Source organism: Tenrec ecaudatus, chromosome 14 (genome assembly GCF_050624435.1).
Source record: "Tenrec ecaudatus isolate mTenEca1 chromosome 14, mTenEca1.hap1, whole genome shotgun sequence".
NCBI lineage: Eukaryota > Metazoa > Chordata > Mammalia > Afrosoricida > Tenrecidae > Tenrec > Tenrec ecaudatus.
In genome coordinates, this window is record NC_134543.1 from 104,061,978 (window position 1) to 104,085,937 (window position 23,960).

A 23,960-nucleotide genomic window follows, 5' to 3' on the forward strand; every position below is an offset into this window, starting at 1 on the left:
AGATCTTAAATTTTACCTTTAACACTTCAAATTTTACTTTATATTCTTTATGTGATCTGTATGGTCATTTAAAATGAAAAACAAGTTTGAAATGAAATTAAACATTAAAATTAGAGGTAGGATATTCATCTCCATTATGAAGGAGTGAAGAGGTTAACACATTCTCCCCAACAGTTAGTGTAAAGCTGGAGCAAATCTGCCAAAAAGAACCATTTCTATGCTCTGAAAATTGACCAAGAAGGACAATAAACAAAAAATATTTATTTTTGAACATTAAATTTTGGTTGAGCTATGGTATTTGTGCCACCTCACTGGCACCCTTACCTCTGTGGGTAGTCGTTAGGGCAGGGCAAGCTGTGAAAATACACCTCTGCCCATTGGGCATACTTGAGTCGGAGCTTGTCACTTAAAATGATGACCTTGGTGGCCAGTGAGCCAGGGCGGCCAGTGGCTTCACCAGCCCCAGGTTGTGGGTTGGTTTTAGGCAAGACACTGACCCCCCAGGCCATCTGTAACTTAACGGAATTTCTGGAGGTCATGCAGGTATCACCACCACAACAAACAACACAATTACTAATTCCTTAGTACGATCCTCACATTCCCTGGATTGCCTGGCAGCTGTGCACATGTGCAACAGAGACCAACTGGATACAAGCCAGGTGGCCCTGACTGTCATCTGCATCCAGAGGAGACAAGAGTGCCCTGTAACTAGGGAAAGCTAGCCAGAAAAGCAAACCTACCATGACCCTGTAAGGACAGACTGGGATCTGCTCCCTAAGCTTGCTGAGCTTGTATCAGAGCAGACGGTCTCCTCTGTCTCCTGAGGAGTGACTGGGAGGCTGGAACCTCGCAGCTAACGCCTGGCTCCTTGAGAGTGCGAGAGCGGCTTGAAATGGCTCTGGTGGATTTCTGATGTCTGGTCTAGCTCCTGACTGGTTTTGGATTTTACATTTAAGGTTTTTTGAATAAGCTGGCTAAAAATCCAAAACATCACCATGGTTTAGAGAGGGTCTATGGGGGAAAAACTCACAAAGTTCCACATGATCCGTTTTAAATGTCTTTTTCTCCTTTAGGCAATCCTGGAGAACAACCTGCCCTCAGAAATTGCTAGCAAGATCAACCTGGTGGATCTAGCAGGCAGGTAATTAGTGTTTCAAAGCCAAGGGCAATTACTCCCATGACAATCCCATGATGGAAGGAATAAGCTTCTCCAACCTCTCTCACATGTCAATTATCCTGAGAGAAAGAAAATTCAAAAGAAGTTACTTCTTCGAATGCCAGGGCTGAAAAGTCCCTCTAATCAGAGGTTCTCAATCATTTTTTTTTTTTTTTACTTTTTTTTGGTTCTCAATCTTAAACCAAAACCAAATTCACTGCCATCGAGTCAATTCCAACCCAACTCCATTCTCAATCTAAGTTGCCCATTAAAGTCGCATGGGAACTTCTTCAACCTCCCAGTGCCTCTGCAGCACTTCAGGTCCCTCAGACCAGTTACTAGGCAGGGAGGAAGCAGTGCAAGTGCAGCGGCTTTCACAGCTGCCCAGGTGATGCCCAGGTAGAGCCCAGGTGAGCACTGCGTGGAGTGGAAGCACACCTCCCCTTGACTTCATATTGACTTATTTTGCAACTCTATGTGTTAGTAAAAAAATTTACTACTAGTGGAGGGGGGAAGGATATTCTTTTCATGAATTACAAGAAAGAAAAAAATTTAGGCACATATATATGGAGTCCTGATCATATAGTGGTTACATGTTGGGCTGTGATTCTCATGGTCGGCAGTTCTAAACCAGTTTCTCCCACTCTGGGAGAAAGACTGGGCATTCTACTCTCTACAACACTTTCAGTCTCTGAAACCCACAGGGGTTGCTCTGAGTCAGCATTGACTCGATGGCAGTGAGATCTATACAGAAAGAGTGCCTAAGATGAAATCAGATACCTTTTCTTATTTTAAATTGCTAAACAAAGTAGACCTAAATGCAATCTGCAAGAAATTGTATGAGCCAATGTAAGGTGTGACTTTGTACTGTTTCCCATTACTTGAAAAATGAATTTTAGTTGGTTGACAGTTAATAACTAATATTGTCACCCATTAAAGTTTGAATTTAAAAACAACAAAGGTAGGGGGCAAGTACTATATGAGAAGCTATTTTAACATCATTGAAAACGAGCTTACATTCAGCTACAATTGTTCTAGCAGTCAAATGAAAAATATATAAGTACAATGAATTATTTGATTTTCAGAAGCAAAAAACGTGCCACCAGCTCTTTACAAAATGGCATTGCTTTTCCTGAAAGTAAATTCTAAGCGCATTTGTTATGATGTGGGCCTTTTACAGTATGGTGTACAAGATAATGGATGGTGTTCTCAACAGCATTGTCGGGACACCGTTTTCATTTTTGCGGGGGAAGGGGTTTTCAATTCCATTCCATTTATTTATTTATTTTAAAATTATTTGATTGGGGGTTCGTACAACTTATCCCAAGCCATGCATCCATTGTGTCCAGCACATTTGTACATTTGTTGCCCTCATCATTTTCAAAACATTTGCTTTCTACTTGAGCCCTTAGTATCAGCTCATTTTCCCCCTCCCTCCCTGCTTTCCCCCCCATGAACCCTTGATAATTTATAAATTATTATTTTGTCATATCTTACACTGTCCAGCGTCACTCTTCACCCACTTTTCTATTGTTCGACCCCCCAGGGAAGGGTATGTAGATCCTTGTATTAGGTTCCCCCTTCCCACCCCAACTTCTGTCTACCCTCCTGGTATTGCCACTGGTCCTGAGGGGTTCATCTGTACTGGATTCCCTGTGTTTCCACTTCCTATCTGTATCAGTGTACATCCTCTGGTCTAGCCAGATTCGTAAGGTAGAATTGGGATCATGATAGTGAGGGGAGGAAGCATTTAGGAACTAGAGAAAAGTTGTATGTTTCATTGTTGCTACACTGCACCCTGACTGGCTCATCTCCTCCCTGCAACCCTTCTGTAAGGGGATGTCCATTTGCCTACAGATGGGCTTTGGTTCCCCATTCCACACGACCCCTCATTCACAATAATATGAATTTTTGATCTTTGATGCTTGCTACCTGATCCCTTCGACACCTCGTGATCACACAGGCTGATGTGCTTTTTCCATGAGGGCTTTGTTGCTTCTGAGCTAGATGGCTGCTTGTTTACTTTCAAGTCTTTAAGACCCCAGATGCTATATCTTTTGATAGCCAGGTACCATCAGCTTTCTTCAGCACATTTGCTTATGCACCCATTTTTCTTCTGCGATCTGTCGGGAAGGTGAGCATCATGGAATGCCAGGTTAATAGAACAAAGTGTTCTTGCATTGAGGGAGTACTTGAGTGGAGGCCCAATGCAGGACCCCATTTTCTTGTTTGCATTTGTTTTGTTTTGTTTCTTTTGCTGTTTAATAGTGAAAGAGCTGATCCCAGCTACTGTAGAGACCGGATTACTGAAGGAGCCAATATCAACAAGTCCCTTGTGACTCTGGGGATTGTCATCTCCACCCTAGGTATTGTGATGATAGACTGTGTCATAGGATTGGGAGGGAGCCTTTGGAAAATAACTGGTAAATTTTATTTTGCCATACTGGAAGTAGATACTACAAGGTCCTTTTCCTTAAAGTTACCATATTTTGTGGGGTCATGAAAAATTCATAATTGGTGGGGATTGACTGTGGGTTATAGTTCCAGGGGATCCAAAAAGTTCATGAAAAAAATATAAATGAAAGATAATGAATTTGTTCCCCATGAACTTTTTAAAGTCCCCTCCCCACCCAAAATGTGACTATCACTCAAGAACTATCATTTCAAAATGATAGAAGACAAAATCAATTTGTGTCAAGAGTCCAAAACCTTGCTCTCCCACTACTGTATTGTTTTAATATACTTGAGGTGTGTTTACTTCATAATTCCTTCTCTCTTCTACTACTACTACTACTTCTTTTTTTTTTTTTTTTTTTTTTTGTCGTTTAAGCCCAGAACTCTCAAGTATTCAGCAGCTGCCAGAGCCTCAGCAGCACAGTCAGTGATGGTGGTGACAGTGGGATCCCTAGCTCTCCTGGGGCCAGCAGTGGAGGGGGATCTTTCCGGAGGCAGTCTTACATCCCATACCGGGACTCTGTGCTGACCTGGCTGCTGAAGGACAGCCTTGGGGGCAACTCCAAAACCATCATGGTTGCCAGTGAGTGGGCGCTGAATCTGGTTCTGTGGTGGGACTGGTGCTGTGCCTCCAATAGGGGACATTGACGGCCAGGGCTCTTCATTCCCCCAAGGGCCTCACTTACAGCCTGACTGCCGCAGCTAAGCAAGTGGTAAGGGCTGGGTTGGGAGGGCTTGGCATTCATTGCGAACGTTTCCCTCCTATCTCAGCTGTGTCTCCTGCACACACCAGCTACAGTGAGACCATGAGTACTCTGAGATATGCGTCCAATGCCAAAAACATCATCAACAAGCCACGGGTGAATGAGGTGAGACCCCTCACCTCATGTCTTCGTCTGGCATCGCACACACCAAGTTCTGTCTCTTTTCTCTTGTTGATTTCTTTCCATTTTGTAGTTGCTGCAGCTTGTCAGATTTCTTCTCCAAATGATGACAGAGTGAAAGTCTTTCTTATCTCTGCTGAAGTTACTTTAGTAACTTTTCATGACTAATTTAGCTACTTCTCGGAGATCCCTGGTGCACTGTTGCCCCGCTGAGATAGGTGATTGAAAAGTGTGTGTGTGTGTGTGTGCACGCGCGCACGCGCGCGCTGTTCTGATTTTGAATTTATTGATTTCTGCCCACTGTATTTCTTTTCTATGCAAATTTAAAAGAAATAGATTCTATTTCAGGCGAGAAGAGGAGAATGAGGAGTTCATTCGTTCTAAAAGTTGAATCATTTGAGAGTATTCCAAATGTCTTTGAACATTTCAGGGAAATATGCCTGGCAGGGTTTGCTGCCTCGAGGCCAGACACACACAGCCCACCTGTAGACAGATTAGAAAGGCAGTGTAAGGGCAGATGCTAACTGTAGTCTGACCATGTCTTTGAACTGGCTCATTTGGTTTGATCCCCAGCTGAGAATTTGCATTTCCAACCTCAGAGAGACGGAATCAGAATCTACACCTCAACAAGTTTGCCAGAATCTTGAAGAACCATTTAGGATTAAAATATAGGTTCTGATTCAGAAAATCTAGGGTGGAGAAGCAAATTCTCAGCAGGTGGTCTAACCAGAAACACAGCAGTTGGAAACCTTGATGATAATATTCTACAGAAAGGTTAGCACTTACTACCTATACCTGCCCAGGCATTGGTGCTATCTGCCCGACTTCCTACTGTAGGGCAGTGATTCTCAAACTTGAGCCTGTATCAGAATCACCTGGAGGTTTTTTAAACCAGGGCCCCACCTGCCAGTATTTCTGATTTAGTACGGCTGGGTGGGGCCACCCTTTGAGACCCTCCATTCCGGTAATCCACTCCTTCCCAGGGTAGAGAAGTGGGGAAAGACTAGGGACCCTTGATCAGTCAGTAGTGACCAATTCTGCTCTGTTTCAGGATGCAAATGTAAAGCTGATCAGAGAACTCCGAGAGGAGATCCGAAGGTTGAAAGCCATGCTGCTGAGCTTTGAACTGGTGCGTAGGCCTTTGGAACTTTTCCGTGCTCAGATGGGGTTCTCCTCCTGAGCCCTGCAGAGGTCACTTGGGAGGGTCTGTGCCTCTGCCTAGGAGCTGGGGCCTGTGCATTCCGTGTGCCTCCGCTGAATGGAAGTCATGGGGCAGAGGCAGGAGCAGACAGGTTTGCTGCTAGGTGCCGTGTGTCGGCCCTGTGTGCACCACAGCGAGACAATGCCCTGCGCCGTCTCACAACTGTTCTTCTGTTGGGGACTTTAATGGCGTTTTGGTTCCGAATGGAGCAGGTGTGTCCTTCCTACAGCAACTGATGTCTAGAGGGAATTTTCCCTATGTGAAATCAGGGTCCTCTAGGAAGATGTCTTTGAATTCTCTGCTGTGTGCCAACGTGAGGGTGAATACTTAGGCTTCTGGTTTCTGGTCTTCATGATAATGCCTTTACCGGCCCTTTATCCTCCTCGTGGATGGCAAAGCAGGCACATCTCAAAGCACAGCCCTCTCTTTTGCAGAGGAACTTCAGTTCACTAAATGACGGAACGGATGCAAATCTGAAGGAGCTGGTCCTTCAAAATGAGTTGAAGGTGAGTGTGGCAGCGGGATCAGTGGTGTTTCCCACGTTCCTGGGAGCACGTCTGTCCTTCCATCACTCCGGGGCCAGGGTTGCCCTCGCAGGGCTGTGAGGGTTTACCCAGTTTTAAGGACAGCCCTGTCTTCACAGAGCCTCGGGTGAGGATGTGTTTGCCTCAGGGCTTTCTGCCATTATGTTTTGTGCTCTTGGGTTTTTGTATAGTGGCAGTAATAGGAAAAAATAATTTCTTCTCAGTAAACCAATCACCAGACGTGTATGTATTGATCACCTAACATTAAATGCTCAGCGGCTAACCAAAAGACCAGCAGTTCAAACTCACCAGCCATGCTGCAGGAGAAAAAGAAAAAAGTGAAACTCTATGGGACAGTCCTCTGTCCTGTAGGCCCAGTATGAGCCGGTACAGTGGGTTGAGATGTGCCCACCATGATACTGTGAGGAATGCAAAGTCCTACCCTCCACTAGCTTGAAAGAAGTTCCTGCCTCCAAGTGGCTTGCGCTCTTGTTGAAAACACATCTAGAGACTGGATAAGTACAATACACTCTGTGCTCTGTGGTTGAAATCAGTGTTTCCTGAAGTGGGCGATACCACTCTCTGGGGGCGTTGGAACAATCCAGGAGGGCTGCAGAAGCTAATCCCTACACTGGATTTTGGATTATGGGCTACAGTACAAACATTTTTCATTGTCAGGAGGGTACTGAGGAATTTTCATTCTGGAAAGAGGGCAGTTCCTAGGCCAAGTAAGTCTAGGAACCTATGGTGTAGATGAAATCTGTTTAGAGAAGGGAGAAATGGATGGCTTGCAATTTTCAGAGCTGGCATCAAGGTGGGGCAGGGGTTAGAAGACAGAGAATTCAAACTAGGCTTCTAAGGGTTGATAGGGGGTTGGATGGAGAGAAGGGGGTGTGGCCTGTTGGGTGAGGGAGGGGGCAGCATAAGCAAAGCCATGGAACTGGGAGAAATAACTGGTGGGGAACACACATGTCAGATACAACAGGTACCCACGGAAGGAATAGTGGAGCAAAGTTGCGGCCACATAACAGGTTTACACTTGTCATGAACAAGATTAATTCTAGTTTCTTGAACCAGGTTGGTGACATAAGAAGAGTAGTTTAAAGAAGTTAGTATCTCAGTTGTATGTGGGATGATTTGAGGGGAGGGAAAGCTGGAAGCAGAGAGGTTAACCAGAGGAAAGTGTAACCATTATCTCAGTCCTGTTTCAGCTTGTTCCACCACCATTCATGTGAACCCCTTTGGGGACATGAGCAGATACTGTTGAAAGTGAGGTCCTTTTTTTTGGTGAAAATTAATGTATGGAAAACTTTCATTATCCTTCAATTCCATTTTCTTCAGCACAACTTTTGAACTTCCCCCACTAGCATTTTTTTATTTGCTCCTGATATATACTAATCACTCAGCATTTTATTAGTGTTGTTGATTTATCATTACCTGGTCTTTCATATAGCCTTAATTCTCCTGAGGCCCGAGGGAGCTCTCAATGCTCTGTTAGACTTTAAGCCATATGCAAGTTTATATTATAAATCATGGTACTACATCTTTGTGAAGAAATAGCAGGTCATAAAGTTATCCCCTAATGTGGATCACACAGCAGTGGGGTAGGGAAAAGGAGGATTATAAATGCTTGACTAATATCCCTATTTAAAAAAAATAACTTCTTAAATGACATGTATGGATTTCTTTCATGATTATAAGAGTAATACATGTGCATTGCAGAAAGCATGTAAATAACATTTATTGAGGAGGTTCTATGTATAACAGCAACATTTGCTTCCTGAAGAAAACGTAAGAGAGCAGTGCACGTTTGCGTCCTGCTTGGTTCAAGCGGAAGAAGTGCGAGGGTCTGTCTGTGGCAGTCTGCATAGCAGACGCAGTCAGGAACATGAGAAAACCCCGTCAGGAAGACTTCCCTGCCCGTGCTGAGTGTCTGAGCTCGCCCCCCATCTCCCACCTCTGTAGATTGACAAGCTGACTAAGGACTGGACCCAGCGGTGGAGTGACTGGAAGGCCCTCCTGGAGCTCTACAGTGTGGACATCAACAGGAGGAGGGCGGGGCTGGTCATTGACTCCAGCCTGCCACACCTGATGGCCCTGGAGGACGATGTGCTCAGCACGGGTGTTGTGCTCTATCACCTCAAGGTGAGGACCCTCTTTCTTCAGGAGCTGCTGGCCTGAGGGGTCAAGGAGGGAAATACTGGGGCAGTAGCCACGTTTCTGTGAACTGAAACACGTCTGCTCTCAAGAAACTGATCTAGTCGGCCCGTTAGGAGGTTTTCCTTTTGATGAACAGAGCCGAGCACTAGAGACCAGAACAAGCATTCCTCTTGAAGCTGTAATTCCGTTGCTCGAAGATAGTTTACTTGTTCTCTGTACTTAGTTTCCTCATTTTAAGGTGAGCACATTACCTCTTTTGTTCCTCTTATGATTTCCTGAAGGACGAGAGAGCAGTCTGGAGCTTTAAACCCAAACCCCAGAAGGCCACTAGCACGCAGAGATGGTGCCTGAAGACGACAGAGGAATTAAAAACAGAAATTAAAGTATTTTCTTCAATACTTCCCCACTTCCTTCTGTGCCCAAATAAGAAAACAAACACCTCCCACTTTTCAATCACTAGGTTAAATGAAAACAAAGGAAGGAGTGAGAAGGAAGTCACGGAGAAAACATGGAGGAGGGACCCAGGGGTGGGCTGGAGAGACTGTTGATGGCATGCCTTCACCTAGGAAAATCAGAGTAACGAAGTGGTCCTCAGAAAGAGCCTGGCTCTTTGTTACCTGGTGGCCAACTCCTCATTTCCAAATGAAGCTATTTGAGACTCAGTGACTGATGGTACCTGGAGCCTTGTCCTTGTCAAATGTGTTTATCTTCATGGGGGGAGGACTGTCCTTGTGGGTGGCAGAGTGTGGGCCCTGAAAATCCGATGTTCATTCTGATCGTTGTTCCCAGCTGACATTTCAAAGGAACAAAGAAGAAATGTTTGTAATGCTGCTGTCGTCCCTGGAGAAGTTAGTCTCTGACTGCTGCAGTGCATATGGGTAGGGAGATGTTTTCGAAACTCATCATGTTTAGAAGTTCTGTGTTCTTTGGATAAACCCTTAAGGATGTTACCAGAGAATGAAGTGCTCAGATAGAAAGCCAAAGCAACTTAACTTTCTGATGCAAGAGGTATGAATGACCTCCATATAAACTCCTCATGGTGGCCTGAACTCCTACGTCAGCAACAGATCTAAACACCCGGAGATCCTTCCATTAGCCAGAACCACAGGGAGAGAAATTAGGTCAGGACTCAGCCTGATGGATTAAAATGACCAGTGTGTGAATAGACTTGACCTGATGTATTGATTAGATGTGGGGTAAGCAGGTAGCACTAGATGTCAACCTAGGGCGAGCTTAGAGTAGTAACAAAGGGCCAATTGGAACCAGGGTGAAGAGGGGTAGGCTTATTGGTCCTCAGTGCTGAGTCACTGCACACTGAGGAGGTACCCCTCCTTGCTGTGATGCGCCCGGGCATGGGGATGAAGTTTCAGCCTGGTTCTGCATGTTGTTTACCTACCAGGTCCATCCTCTGTGTGGGTTTAGCTCCTAGGGTAGGTAATAGTAGGACAGTAATGACACAGGAGTCTCGGTGTTTGGTTTACCTTGCCAACCTGGCTGCACAAGCACACCTAGTCCCTGGCAGTGCCCTGGGAACTATGTTCTTGGGGTCACCTTGAGAAGTACTGGGGGAGTAAGGCGGGGGCAGCAGGGGAGGCGGGTGCAGCATGGCTACATCCTGGATTTCATGTCATCATTGCCTTTGGCCTGTTCCTTCCTGTGGTTAAAACTCGGGGCGGCCTGCAGGGGAAGGAGCTCCCTGGGCCCTTGTTTCCTGGGATGCTGTCACAGTTTGTGTCCAGCAAACCCTCAAGCTGTGGTTTCCGGTGATCTCTACCCTCTTGGGGGATGATGTCTCCTCAGTAGGGCTTGTTCCCAAGCCTGTTTGACGAGCCTTGGCCTCTCTCCTCTGCCTCTCTGTGCGGGTGGCCTTGGCACCCAGCAGCTGAGCAGGAGATCCTGGGCTCTGGCTTCTTGTGTGTCTGCAGGGGGTAAGGCTACAGGGGCAAAGCAGACCAGAGCCTCCGTCCGTGCTTCCAGGAATCTTCCTGTCCACATGTTTTGGGGGCCTCCCTGCTCTGGCTGCTGGCAGTGAAGCCTCAGGTGACTCTGAGGTCACCTGAAAGATGGCACAGTGAGGAGACACAAGCTTGAGTCCCAAAGTCTAGTCACTCTCTGTGTCATCTGTGGTTCCCTCAGGCAGCTTCTCCCCTGCAAACACCAAATGTCGGCCCATAAAAGGAGGGCAATCACGCTGGCATTGGGATGGTTTAATACCTGAGTCATTTTGAGCACATAATGATTGAATAATCGTGTCCGCAGAGGTGAGGCGGCACCTGAAGACCAGCATGTGCTGTGTCTACTGTCTTCCTCGAGCCGAGCCCGGGGTCCTGTGCAGATCAGCCACACCCCAGGGACCGAAAGCCCTGGTCGTCATCTTTTTTTTAAAACCATTTTATGGGCATTTCATCTACATATCATGCAATTCAGTGGTTCAGTCATTCCAACAAAAGTTGTACAATCATTACCGCAATCAATTTTAGAATATTTTCTTCTTCCTTGTACTCATTAATGTTTTAATTGTGGCAAAAGTATACACGACAAAACATTCTCCAATTCAACAGCTTCTACATGCATGATTTAGTGCTACTGATTATATTCTTCATGTTGTACAACCATTACTGATACCTTTTTCCAAATGATTCCATTAACATAAACTCAGTGCCCCCTAAGCAAAACTCTTCCTCCTTCACTCATTGGTCAAGTTTTTCTTTTTCTATAGTTTTCTTGTGATATAATATTCACATGTCACAGTTCCATAGTTAAATTGCTATTAAGAAGAGTTGTATAGACATCATCACAATCAGTTCCAGTGCCCCTCCCCACTCCCGCATCCATTGTTTGCTCCCTAGTTCCCCTCACCCTACCCCCAGTCCCACCCTGTCCCCATAAACCAGCAGCTATTGTCTCTAAACAGCCACTCCCTCTGTGCCTCATAAACTGGGAAACCTAACAGAAACAATAAAAACAAATGAAAAAACAGAAGAAAACAATAGTAATAATATAAAGAAAAAAGAGTAAGAAAGACTACCAACGATATTAAAAAACCCAGAGAAGAATTTTCTGTTGTGGAACAAGTGAGAAATATTTCTTAGAGCAAATTCAGTGAGGGAGACCAACTGCCCAAATATCATGTGCCATGGCTGAGTCCACCATAATCAAGTTGACAGGAGTCTCTGTCTGATAGCAAAGCTATTTGAGTCCCTCGCCTGTGGCCAGAGGAGATCTGTCAGAGGATTAATCTGACTAGATTCTCTGCAGATGGACTTGGGGCTCCATCGCCTTCTACAGATTGGATGTTCACCATTGAAGCTCTGATACTTTTCCCTTCATCGTATCTGGATTTTGTTACGGTCATCTTTGGATCACGCAGGTTGCTGGTGTGCTTCTTCGATGTGGACTTAATTGACACCTTGCTTAGATGGCTGCTATGTTTGAATACAAGCTTTTTAGACCCCAGACACTATTCCAGGAAATAGCCATGCACCATCAGCTTTCTTCACCACACTCTGCTGTAGTACCCTCCTCTTTCAGTGTCTCGTCATACAGGCGAGTATTGAGCAGGGCCATGTTGTAACCCAGTGATTCATTCATACTCACCCCACGTGCTTGTCTCTTACAGGTCTTTGTAAAATATCTTTCCCCCTATTTGTCCTTTACCCTTTTTACAATCTAATATCTATTAAACTTCATCTGAGGACCAGCAAGGTCAAGACCTCATGCATCCAGCATCTTCATAAAATGCCTACCTCTTAGCTGCTGACAGGACCAAACACTGGCCTCAGACCATGAGACAGAGCTGACATGGTGGGCCCGTGTGCACAGACTAGAGAACTTCTGGTGTATGACTGGGGCTGTACCCACGTGTCAGGCTCCAGGACAAGGACTTTGCAAATGCTTGCTGGACTTGGCAAAGAGCAGGTGCTGCCTTGTCACACGGGCCTCCACTTTCTTGGGGGCTTCCCGGGCTGCAGAATGGGTAGGCAAAGGGGCCAGAGTTGAGCAGTGGGGGGCTTTAGATGGGTGATGGTAATGTAGCACTCAAATGTGCTGACTTTCCTTTGGGGGGGGGCAGGTAGGGGGGACTGTGTCATTTTTTTAATTCTCATTAAGATGGGCTTGTGTCTTCCCTTTAGGAGGGAACAACAAAAATAGGAAGAGTGGACTCAGACCAGGAGCAGGACATCGGTAAGTGACAGCGGAACAGGCTGACATGGGTTGGCAAGCGTTTGTGCCTGGCAGGCTCCTTCAGAGAACATGATGGTGTTCTGAGGGGAGGGAGTCCTCAAAGCATCCAGGGTCTGCTTCCCTGAGTGGTGCAAACGCTTAACACATGGAGGCTAATCCAGAGGTTGAAGGGTCCAGGCCACCCAGAGGCACCTCAGAAGAAAGGCCGGCTGAGTTAATCCCCCCAAATCCATTGGAAACACTGTGGGCTCTACTCTGACACACCACACACGGTTCCCAGGGATCAGAGACATCTTGGATAGGAACGCGCCTGGTGTCTGGGTATGCCAGGAGACCCCACAGTGGGAGCAGTGCAGACCCGCACTGCGGGAGGACCAAGTGGCTCTTCCATTCCTGCCATGATGTGAGCTCTTACAGAGACGTGGGCTTTGATCTCTAAGAATGGAGGGGCCCTGTCCCCGGAGTGCCCCCAAACCAAATGACCGTGGCCTCTTCTCAAGTCCTGCAGGGCCAGTGGATCGAGAGAGACCACTGCACTATCACCAGCGCCTGTGGCATCGTCATTCTGCATCCTGCCCAAGGGGCCCGCTGCACTGTGAATGGTCGAGAGGTGACGGCCTCCTGCCGCCTGACCCAAGGTAGAAATGTTTACAGCCCTGTGGTTTCCCAGGTGAGCTCACCCCAGGAGCTCAGGGAAGCAGGCCTTCCAGGTGGAGCACCCAGCCTCAGCCAGAGTTGGGAAGATTTCCCAGTACTGACTCTTTCCCATAAACCAGCCCCAGTTTCCAAGCCCCAGGCTGAGACTGACTCTCTGAAATAGGCAACTGTGTTTGCTAGCCCTGTACCCATGGGAACCTCAACTTCCTCATCTGTTAGATGGGGGTGATAATAAGATCGTTGTAAGAGTTGAATGTGCTCGTCCCTGGTGTGTTCATAAAAGTGTCCTCGGTGCTTAGTACACACTCATCCCCATTATGACTGTCACCATTCCTGCTGTTGTGAGTGCCGACAAGTCAGTTCCCACTCAGAGCGACCTTCTGCACAACAGAGCAAACTGTTACTGTCATTGAATTGTTTTGTCTGTCCTTGGAGGCGGAGCCAAACTCTCCCCCTGGGAGGAAGCTTTGCCTGGGCATCCTAGCCGAAACTCGCCTTGCTCTACCTTGGAGAAAAAGAACTCCTGTTTCATTAATTCAACATACATGCTGGGAGAAATAATTATCTCACTAATATATGCTTTTTTCACTCAGCTAAATTACTCGTTTTTTGAGGGCAGGACTCTGGCTTGCAGGACAGCATCCTGCACGTACTACATGCCCAGAACGTGTCTGTGTCACAGGGGCCGTGATAACCCTGGGGAAGGCACAGACGTTCCGATTTAACCACCCAGCAGAGGCTGCGGTCCTGCGCCAGCGGAACCAGGTCAGCAGGGCTGCGTTTTCTAGGAGGACTAGCCTCCCTGCGTGTGCTTTTTGGGAGAGAAGCGGGAGCTTCCCATCTGTTGGGGGTGGGGGCAACAACAGCAGCCTCTCACTGGGCTTACTTCCTTGTTTCCAGGTCGGAGAGGCTGTTGGAGGCACTGGATCTTTGGAATGGCTGGACTTGGATGGAGATGTCACTGCCTCCCGCCTGGGTCTCTGCCCTTGGCTTTGGAAGGACAGGTGGGAAGTAGCTGCCTCACTGCAGTGTAATCTACTGCTTTTGCATCTTAGTCCTTCCCAGCGCAGCATGGAGAGGTGATCACTGGAACAGCCATGGTCTGACTGAGGCCTGGTCTCAGTGGACTTGGGCGAGCGGGCTTGCTGCTGCTCAGTTGTGGCTGGCAGGGAAGTGGTCGTTGCCCTCATTCATTTCCTCTGTGGTGATCTGGCTTTCCTCCTCATTAAGATGAAACATTGTATGTTCCTGACAGCCACGTTCCTCCATCAAGAGGATTTAATGTAATGGAGACGTTTGATATTGCTTCTGAACTCGCCTCCCTACACCCCCATTAAATTCAGCCCTGCCCGTATGTGAATTCACAGCACATGCTGTGACGAATGCTTTCCTCTGCTTCTTCAATGATAGGGAGTGACTGAGGGTCCCAAAGGATGTAGAAGAGGGCCAGCGACTCCAGGAGCAATAAGAACATATCTTGGGTTCTTACTCTAACCCCATCTCACCTACCTTCCTATATGTTGTTTGTGGCAACAGATTTACAAAAGTAGTAAAATGTTTCATCCATTTCAATGTAGAATCCCCTTCCCAGATGTAGAAGCAAATGAAATTTTCTTTTATAAGGATTAGCACAAAGCTGGGTCCTAGGAGGCCGAAGTGAAAGATGTCCAAATGTCCAGCTTCTCCAAACTGCTATAGCACCAGCTCCTCCCCTCGCCTCAGGCCCCCTCCTGTCGGAGGCGGTTTGTTGCAGCGCCTCTCAGCACTCATAGACTTACATACACAGTGAGGAAGGAGCAAAGTGCGACGGAGAATCAACTCAGATATGGCTCCTGGACCAGCACAGCTTCCTGCCCTCTGCCACAGTGCCGGCCTGGGGTCTACTGGGGCCTCCTTGGGCAAGCGTTAAGGTCTCTTAGCTCTGTGGGTCAGTACGTCTACTGCAGCCATCTTGCTCTGGGCTCCTGGTCCCTGCCCTCTGCCCTTGCCTTCTCTTAAGCTGACTTTGTGTTACGGGTCCACGTGTTCTGGGTCTAGAAGATTCTCAGTGCAGGGCCCCAGGTCCCAAAGGATAAACTCTACTTCCAGGTTGCCTTTCTTGATTGTGGTGAAGTTTCTCCTCTGCTCTGAGATGGGCTTTCTTTTAAGCCTAGCAGAATGGCAAAATTAATCAATCCCCTCTGTAAGGTTCCATATACCTTATTTGCATAGTCCCACCCCCACAAGGGTGTCATGCATCTAATTTGTCTTATTAGTAAGTTGTCCAATCTCCTTGGTGGGCCACGAGGGTTTTATTGGCATAATCCCATCAAATCATGAGTGGAACCCTGTTGGCATAGTGGTTATGTATTGGGCTGCTAAATGCAAGGTCAGCAGTTCAAAACTACCAGCCACTCTGTAGGAAAAAGAGCTTTTACTCCCATCAAGAATTACAGTCTGGGAAACGCATGGGGCAGTTTCCTGTAGGACCTCTGTCCTATAGGGTCACTATGAGTGGACAAGGACATGATGGCAGTGAGTTTGGTGTTGGTTTTTCTTGATCCAGTCATTTGGTGGGTGTTCATGACCATGGCCTAAAAGGCCCATAAAAATCTTTCATCGCACGACAAGAAGCCTCTCAGAGTTGGGGTTTTTTCCTTTTTTTTTTAACCAGGAACAGTGATGTCCTCTTCCTATCAGCTAGAGAAGCCTCTGATTTGAAGCCCCCTGCAGAAAATGGCAGTGGGTCAGTCAGTATCTGTGAGGTCACAAGATGCCCAATACCTCTACCTCAGGGCTCTTTGGAGCATTTTGAGGGCCCTTAGAGCCATGCTGCCTTTTTATCTGGCTGCTCTTTCCTGCACGAGCGTGAGGCAGGCGCTCACAGGAGGACTGCTGAGGACCATGGACGGTCCATGAGGGCTCAGGGGAAGAGGATTCTGGTGCTGGGGGGCCGAGGGTTGTCAGGGTGAGAGGTGACTCGGAATGTCCATGGCCCGGGGCACTTGGGACTAGGACTGGAGCTCGTGTGTTTTCCTCCAGTTTGCAGTGAAGTCATGACAGGAGGCCTTGTTTCTGCTGTAAGGAGCTGTGATGGTCTGGTTTTCCCCGAGTTCAGAACTTTGCGTGGGTCTCATCCAGGCCCTACTACGAAAGCCTTTGTCACCTCGGGAAACTGCTGCACCTGAACTTGTTTCCTCACCTCAGAACTGGGACTGTTCCTCTCTTCCTTCCAGGTCCCCTTCTGAGCAGTGGGAAGAATGACTGTGCGTGGAGGGCCCTGCACAGCCCCTGGCACAGCCCTAGCTGGAGGCTGCTGTGAGGTGCCTCGGGCAGGCTGCCTTCCTCTCTTGTTCCTTCTTGCCCACGTGAATCCAGCTGATCTGCCCCCCCCCCCCCCACACACACACTGGACAACTGGCCTTCTGCCTTTCAGGTCACCATGGGCCTTGCGCTGACCTTTCAGAAACACCAAGAATGTGCCCTTTCACTCAGAGGACAGAGAGGGATCCCAGGAGCAAGGGCTCCCCCACCCCCCCACCCCCAGCCAACGCCTGTACTCAACACCAGCCCTGGGAGCCCTGGCTTGGCTGGTCCTGCCCAGTTCCAGTAGCCAGCATCTGTGTGGCAGCCCTGGTGGTGGTGGGGTGGGGCTCAGGTCCGTGATTGGACAAAGGGACGGGAGGGGAACTGGTCCGAGTTGGGGAGAATGCACACTGTCAGCTGAGCTGCTGCTAGTTAGCTTCAGTGCCTGCATCTCCTGGAGCACCCCTCGCACTGCCTTTGGGTGGGAATGGCCTTAGGCCCCACCCCTTGTCCCAGACTTCCCCTCATGCGACTATCTGGGGGAGCACTGGTGGAACCTGCAATGCCAGGGCAGACTTGAGCCAGCAGGATGAGCTGGCCCAGGGAGCAGTTTGTCCTGGAGAATCCGCTGTTGTTTCTGCTGCTGCCGCTGCTAGCATTTTCCCTTTTTTTTTTTTCGGGGCTTAAGCTTCGATGCGCAGAGCCCCCGCCTCTGCCGCCCTAGACTTGACGCTGCTGCGCCACGGAGTTCTGCAGATGCTGAGCGCAGAGGAGACGGGTGGGGCCTGGGAAGGCAGAGGAGCAGGCAGCCACAGGGAGGCGCTGATGCCACAGCAGCTGAGGACAGTCAGCTGGTGGAGACAGCTGCTCCTGGGCTGACAGTTAGCTGAAGACTTGCCCTTGGTAGTCCAGCCAGACATGTAGCAGAAGGTTGGTATGCTCTTGTTCACCTGCTTTCTGGGAGCGTGGGTGAGGTGTGACGGTGTGTGGCAATCATGGGTTGTCTGCAGTGATCCTGCCAGGCAGCCTGCCCTTGCTGGTTCTGTCGCTTTTGGTTTCAGTGTGCATAGTCTACTGGTGAACTGCTGTTTCCTCAGGGAAGGGGAGAGGGAGCTCTCTCCTCAGGAGAAACAAACTGTAAATCTGAGGGGTGGGGAGACTGCCGAAAAAAGGTTCGAGTCATCGCAGGGAATTCCCAGTGATTCTCCCAGGCCATCCCTTGCATCTGGTGGTTTGTGAGTCTCAGCGGTGCTTTTTAAAAACCCCAAGGGCGCATGTGTCTAATTCAGTCGTTTCTGTGGCTAGACAACATTTGAACCATAATATGCATGTGGCGCATAGGAGAAAATATTTTCTATTAGCTACTTTCTCTGCTCAGGTGTCATTAACTGGCTTTCAGCCTCACATGCAACCAGGGATGCTGTCCCTCTCTCTGTGTGTCCCATGGGGCCTGTCTGGCCTAGGCCTGGAGGATGGCCAGCTGGGCCAGTATTCCCTTGAGCACACTCAAGATCCGGTCCTCAGACAGAGTCCCCTCACAGCATCGTCCCAGGAAAAAGCCTGTGGCTGGATCAGAGTCTTCTCAACCCACATCCTTAGTTCTCTCTCCTCCACATTCCTTATTCTCATTGCTCAAAGGACCGCTGCTGGGACAGCCTTAGGTAATATGTAAATACACTGGGGGTGGGGGTTGGGGTGGAGAAGGGAGAATGAACGAGTGAATGTATGTGTGTGTCTTTTCAAGGACTACTTTATTTACAAAGCCCGGCCATATTCAGCCCACAGGCTGTTTTCAGAGCCCTGCACATAGCCTCCGGGTCTCTGTGCAGAGAGGTAACTCTCCTGAGAAAAATGTGTCCCAGCACACCCTGAGCTCCAGCCTTGTGTTGGGGGGTGAGCCTTTCCGCTTAGAGGGGCACCTCTGAGGCTCTGCATGAGGGGACCTGGTTCCAGCTTTGTCATCCTCAAGAGAGCAGATCCTGAGCTCTTCCTGACCTCCCCTCTCCTGCTGCCCCTTAGACAGCTGAGTGATTTGGATAGAAGGACTTGGGCAGAAGCGGTGTGTGTGGCCCTTGCATAGGAGAGGACTGGAAGTGGCTCTGGGGAAAGATTGGCGTGCCATCAAAGCTATGAGTTTTCAGAGGACACGCCGATCAGCCTCATCCTTGATGATCTCACGGGAACCTGGTGGCAGAGTTCATTCTTTTGAGCTTTCTGCTATGGAAAAGCTCAACAACATCCAAATGACCAGCTCGTTGCTGATCCTGTTTCCTTTAGCCCTGGATCTGAAGGACATCCCAGATGCCTCCTTTTCCTAGTGAACCCTATCCTCTAAGACTCTTAGCCCCATTCCAGGGACTTCTGGGAGAGGGGGGGACATGCCCTCTTCAGACAGTACCGTGCACCAGGCCTCCATCCACACAGGTGTGCTCTCCTCTGGCTTCCTCCTGGTCGCTGGGGCGACTGTTTGAGGGAGTAGGGCAGCAGGCAGCTGCAAGCAGGTTGGAGTTTCTGGGCCCACCGTGCTTCTGAGTATCTGTTCTGTATTTCCAGGAGATTTTCAGCAGGTGACCCCCGCCGCCCCCCCACACACACACACAACCAACCTAAGAATTAACTTCCTAAACCTAAAGTCCAAATGGTTTTTGTTTTTGAATGGGGTTTCTTTTCCTGGCGATTTTCCTCCACCAGAATAACAGTGTAGCTTTCTCCCACGCCAGCAGCTCTAGCAATATGTTGGTCAGCGTGACCATTCTCCCATCCTGTACTGTGACATCACGAGTTGTCTGTGACATGCTGCCTACTTGTCTCAAGGCCCAGGAGGGTGGTTGCCAGAAGTCCAAAGTCCTTTCTTCCCTTTGGAATTCAGGGCTCGCTGGGAGGGGCTTCGACTGCCACCAATTCAGCTTGTTTGGCTTGCGTTTCCTGGGGTGACCAGGGGCCCCTTCTGTGGCAGGAGAGTGTTGGACGAGCAGCGTGAAGACTACCCACAGCCCGAAGATGGAGAGAGGCCTCACAGGGCCCGGATGCAGCAGCAGCAGCAGTGCTTTGTGGAAGGTTTGAGGCAGCAAATCCTCGAAGGTCAGATCAGAGCTGAGCAGGAGCTGCAGCTGGACGAGGAGCGCGTCAACCAGCAGATTGAAGACAGTAGGTGCCCACCGCCCAGGGGTCTGCCTCCCCTTCTCTTTCTGCTTTGACATGCCCGCAGCCTTCTGTGTTCTCCCCTTTGTTTTTATCTGTGATGTGACGGAATCCTTGGCTTTGGCTGTTCTCTTCCTTCTGTCAGAGACCAGAGGCTCTCCCAGGGGGCTAGAAGCAGAACGGGATCTCACTTCCTTATCGCCCCTCAGGATCATGAACCTCCTCCACACTCCTCACATACCCTCTTGTCCATGCTTTACTGCCGGCCCTGGCACATGCCCTCTGCTGTGCTGACACCTGGGGGTGGTCCTCACTTTTCCCTGTAGATCCTGCAGCCCTCACCTCCAGTCCCCCTGGCCAGCTCTCCGACTCACTCATGACAGCCATGACTGGAGGTGTCCTTGTCCCGAGACCAGGGCAGGGAGGGGTGCTGACGTTCCCTCGGGTGTGTTTGTTTGCCTGCCAGACCAGCAGTGGCTGTTCAGAGAAGAGACCTGGTTGGCCAGCTTGCCACAGCAAGAGCAGCCCTGTGCAGCAGAGGCAGAGACAGACCCTGAGGCTCACACAGGTCCATCTCCGAGGGTCCGGAGCCTGAAGCGAGTGGTGCAGCTCCGGGCAGCCGAGCGGAACGTCCGCCGGAAAAAGGCCACATTCCAGCTGGAGAGAATCATCAAGACGCAGCAGCTCCAGGAGGCCCAGAAGAGCCTGGAGCAGCTCAAGGCCTTGTGCTGGCTCCAGGATGGCTGCACCCAAGCGCCCCCTGAACAGGGCCCGAGCCCAGATGCCATGATCCCAGGACCTCGACGCAGAAGCAGATCCACCAGTTGCAGTGCTTTGAGGCTCCGGAGGCTTTTCAGCCAGTCCTTGCCCCAGCCACACAGGTACCACCAGCGGTCATTTCCGGGGCCCAGCTGCGTGGCTCAGCCAGGGTTCTTGGCTCTCCAGTGCCTCCCTCTCTCCAGTCTGCAAAATGGGAAGATAAGTTTACTGTTTTCCACCCACCACCTTATTCTAGTTCTGCCGCTCAGATCTTCTCCGACTCGGCCTTCTCCTTTTTCTCTGGCTCCCAGAGCAGCAGCTCTCCCTTTGGTCATGTCTTTAGCTCATCCCTCACCCTCTCATCCCTGATGATGCATCTACAGCCCTGTCTCTGTCCTACCATTACCTCACTTCACCGTGCCTCAGCTGGTTCCACCCCTCTCCCTCCCTCCCTCCACTACCCACCTCCTGACCCCCACTCCCCAGCTCCCTTAGCACACCACTGCCCTTCATGACTCCTGAGTTCAGTCTTGAGATCTTGTTTCTTTTCTCTCCCTTACGTTCAATCTAGGTGGTTGGTAGTCGCTCTGTTGTGGCTTGTTTTGTGTGTCTTTGTGTGTGCCGTTTCCCACATTCCCTGGAGCAGGTGTCTGCCGCTTCCCTCTGCAGATCCTTAGGCCCCAACAGAAGGTACACATTTAATGACTGGACCGTCTTTGCTCACTCCTATGAGAAATTCTTCAGGGTACTAGACAGAATTTTTTTAAAACCACGTTTTATTATGAAAAACGTTCAAACATATTCAGTAAAACCTGCCAAAGCCAGATTTGAAACCAAAGGCAGAAACCTATGCAAGGAGGAAAACATAACACTTTCTACTAATTGCATGTGGCGGGGAAGTGGTAGAACTCTGTCCACTGAAAGGTGGGAGCAGAGGAACCCCCTTCCCCCCTCCCCCCATACTGCCTCTGGAGGACACGCTTCCCTGCACCTGCAGCAGCTTGGGAAAGCGTGTCCTATACAGGGCGCTTCTAATCGCTAATTGTCGATTGTTTCATTCCAAAGCCAGGAGTTTTAAACTAGTGCAAAGTCACTTTTGAGGGCACTTCCACACAGTTATGGGAAGCTGGGATGAAAAGATCATAGGGATCTTCATGAACTCCGGAAGCCCCCTCCTATACTAAGATGGACTCTGATTGTGCCTTTGGTGTGATGCCATCTTGTTTTTCCTGATCTTGCAAAACTCATACTTGAGTATATAGGTAATTTTCTACCTTGGACAGGTTCTAGCTTTTTCAGGTCTTACTGTACGAAATTAAGAGAATACCCATCACCTGCATTCAGCAATTACCAAGATTTACCACCCTCTCTTATCGTCCCACCTTCCATTTTTTTCTGATGAAGTATGTTAAAGTACGTCCCAGGAGTTAAAAAAATAAAGTCAGTCCCAGACCTCATAGTTTCACTCCTTCATCCTTACCTTGTTATTGTTCTGGAGAGCAGAGTGGACGACTGCCTGGCTCTGCGCCATCTCACAATCCTGATCCTTGGGCTCGGTGGCGCAGCCACTGTGGCAAGGGTCTACTCTTTTGCCGACTTTCCAACTTACCCAGCATCACGCCCTTCTCCAGGGACTGGTCCCTCCTGGTAACATGCCCAAATTCCATGAGACCAAGTCTCCCACCCTCCCTTCTCAGGAGCTTTACAGAGGTGCCTCTTCCAGGACAGAGTTGTCTGTTCTTCTGGCCCCCATGGTTCTTTGAATAGGCGTGGTCAGCACCGTCGTTCAGGTGCATCAGGTCTTCTGGGCCTTCTTTTTCAATGACCTATACACTCTAGTGTTAGCCGAGTTTGTTTGTTTGTTTTAACATTTTATTAAGGGCTCATACAACTCTTGTCACAATCCATACATATACATACATCAATTGTGTAAAGCACATCTGTACATTCTTTGCCCTAATTTTCAAAGCATTTGCTCTCCACTTAAGCCCTTTGCATCAGGTCCTCTTTTTTTATTCCCCTCTCTCCTCGCTCCCCCCTCCCTCATGAGCCCTTGATAATTTATAGATGATTATTTTGTCATATCTTGCCCTATCCGGTGTCTCCCTTCACCCCCTTTTCTGTTGTCCGTCTCCCAGGGAGGAGGTCACATGTAGATCCTTGTAATCGGTTCCCCCTTTCCAACCCACTCACCCTCTACTCTCCCAGTATCGCCCCTCACACCCCTGGTCCTGAAGGTATCATCCACCCTGGATTCCCTGTGCCTCCAGCTCCTATCTGCACCAGTGTACAACCTCTGCTCTATCCAGACTTGCAAGGTAGAATTCAGATCATGGTAGTTGGTGGGGAGGAAGCATTTAGGATCTGGGGGAAAGCTGTATTCTTCATTGGTGCTACATCGCACCCTGACTGACTCGTCTCCTCCCCTAGACCCCTCTGTGAGGGGATCTCCAGTGGCCGACAAATGGGTTTTGGGTCTCCACTCTGCACTTCCCCCTTCATTCACTATGGTAAGATTTGTGTGTGTGTGTGTGATGATGCCTTATACCTGATCCCTTTGGCACCTCATGATCGCACAGGCTGGTGTGCTTCTTCCATGTAGGCTTTGTTGCTTCTGAGCTAGATGGCCGCTTGTTCACCTTCAAGCCTTTAAGACCCCAGACACTATCTCTTTTGATAGCCGGGCACAAGCTTTCTTTGCCACATTTGCTTATGCACCCGTTTGTCCTCGGCGATCGTATCATGGAGGTGTGCAGCCAATGATATGATTTTTTGTTCTTTGATGCCTGATAACTGATCCCTTTGAGACCACTAGATCACACAGGCTGGTGTGCTTCTTCCATGTGGGCTTTGTTGCTTCTGAGCTAGATGGCCACTTGTTTATCTTCAAGCCTCCAAGACCCTAGACACTATCTCCTTTGGTAGCCAGGCACCATCAGCTTTCTTCACCACATTTACTTGTTCACCCGCTTTGGCTTCAGCAGTTGGATCGGGAGGGTGAGCATCATAGAATGCCAATTTAATAGAAGAAAGTATTCATGCATTGAGGGAGTGCTTGAGTAGAGGCCCAAGGTCCTTCTGCCACCTTAATACTAAACCTACAAATATAGACGCATAGATCTATTTCCCCATCCTCATATATATATTTTCTTGTACATGTCTTTGTCTAGACCTCTGTAAATGCCCTTTGCCTCCTAGCTCTTTTCTCTATTTCCTTTGACTTTCCTCCTGCCCTACTACCATGCTCCGTCCCCACCTGGGTTACAGCTATACCTCTTCTTTACATAACCTTACCCATGATCATTCCCTACCAGGCCTGCCACTCCCCGCTCACCACCAATTTGGATCCCATGTTGTTCCTTTGTCCCTGGGTTTGTTAAGACCACTTCCTTACCCCCCACCTCCCCCTATCCCAAGTCCCCCCGGAACTGTCGGTCTCGTTGTTTTTCCTCCAGATAGTTCATCCAACCTGTCTTATTTAGACAGACCTGTGGAGATAATAACATGCACAAAAACAAGACAGAGGAAAACAAAACAACAGTATACAACCAGAC

The 23,960-nt window shown here is 48.9% G+C and overlaps 1 protein-coding gene across 1 annotated transcript in view; it reads left to right on the forward strand.

Moving 5' to 3' along the window:
• STARD9 (StAR related lipid transfer domain containing 9) overlaps window positions 1–23,960 on the forward strand; it is a 122,448-nt gene that overhangs the window by 72,003 nt on the left and 26,485 nt on the right. Inside the window, exons 10-22 of the mRNA XM_075532422.1 lie at window positions 1,074–1,141; window positions 3,425–3,522; window positions 3,987–4,193; window positions 4,382–4,479; window positions 5,546–5,623; window positions 6,130–6,201; window positions 8,185–8,364; window positions 12,513–12,564; window positions 13,065–13,202; window positions 13,904–13,986; window positions 14,122–14,225; window positions 19,463–19,653; window positions 20,114–20,528. Of these exons, the coding sequence (XP_075388537.1) occupies window positions 1,074–1,141; window positions 3,425–3,522; window positions 3,987–4,193; window positions 4,382–4,479; window positions 5,546–5,623; window positions 6,130–6,201; window positions 8,185–8,364; window positions 12,513–12,564; window positions 13,065–13,202; window positions 13,904–13,986; window positions 14,122–14,225; window positions 19,463–19,653; window positions 20,114–20,528 (1,784 nt within the window). The remainder of the gene's footprint in view (window positions 1–1,073; window positions 1,142–3,424; window positions 3,523–3,986; window positions 4,194–4,381; window positions 4,480–5,545; window positions 5,624–6,129; window positions 6,202–8,184; window positions 8,365–12,512; window positions 12,565–13,064; window positions 13,203–13,903; window positions 13,987–14,121; window positions 14,226–19,462; window positions 19,654–20,113; window positions 20,529–23,960) is intronic.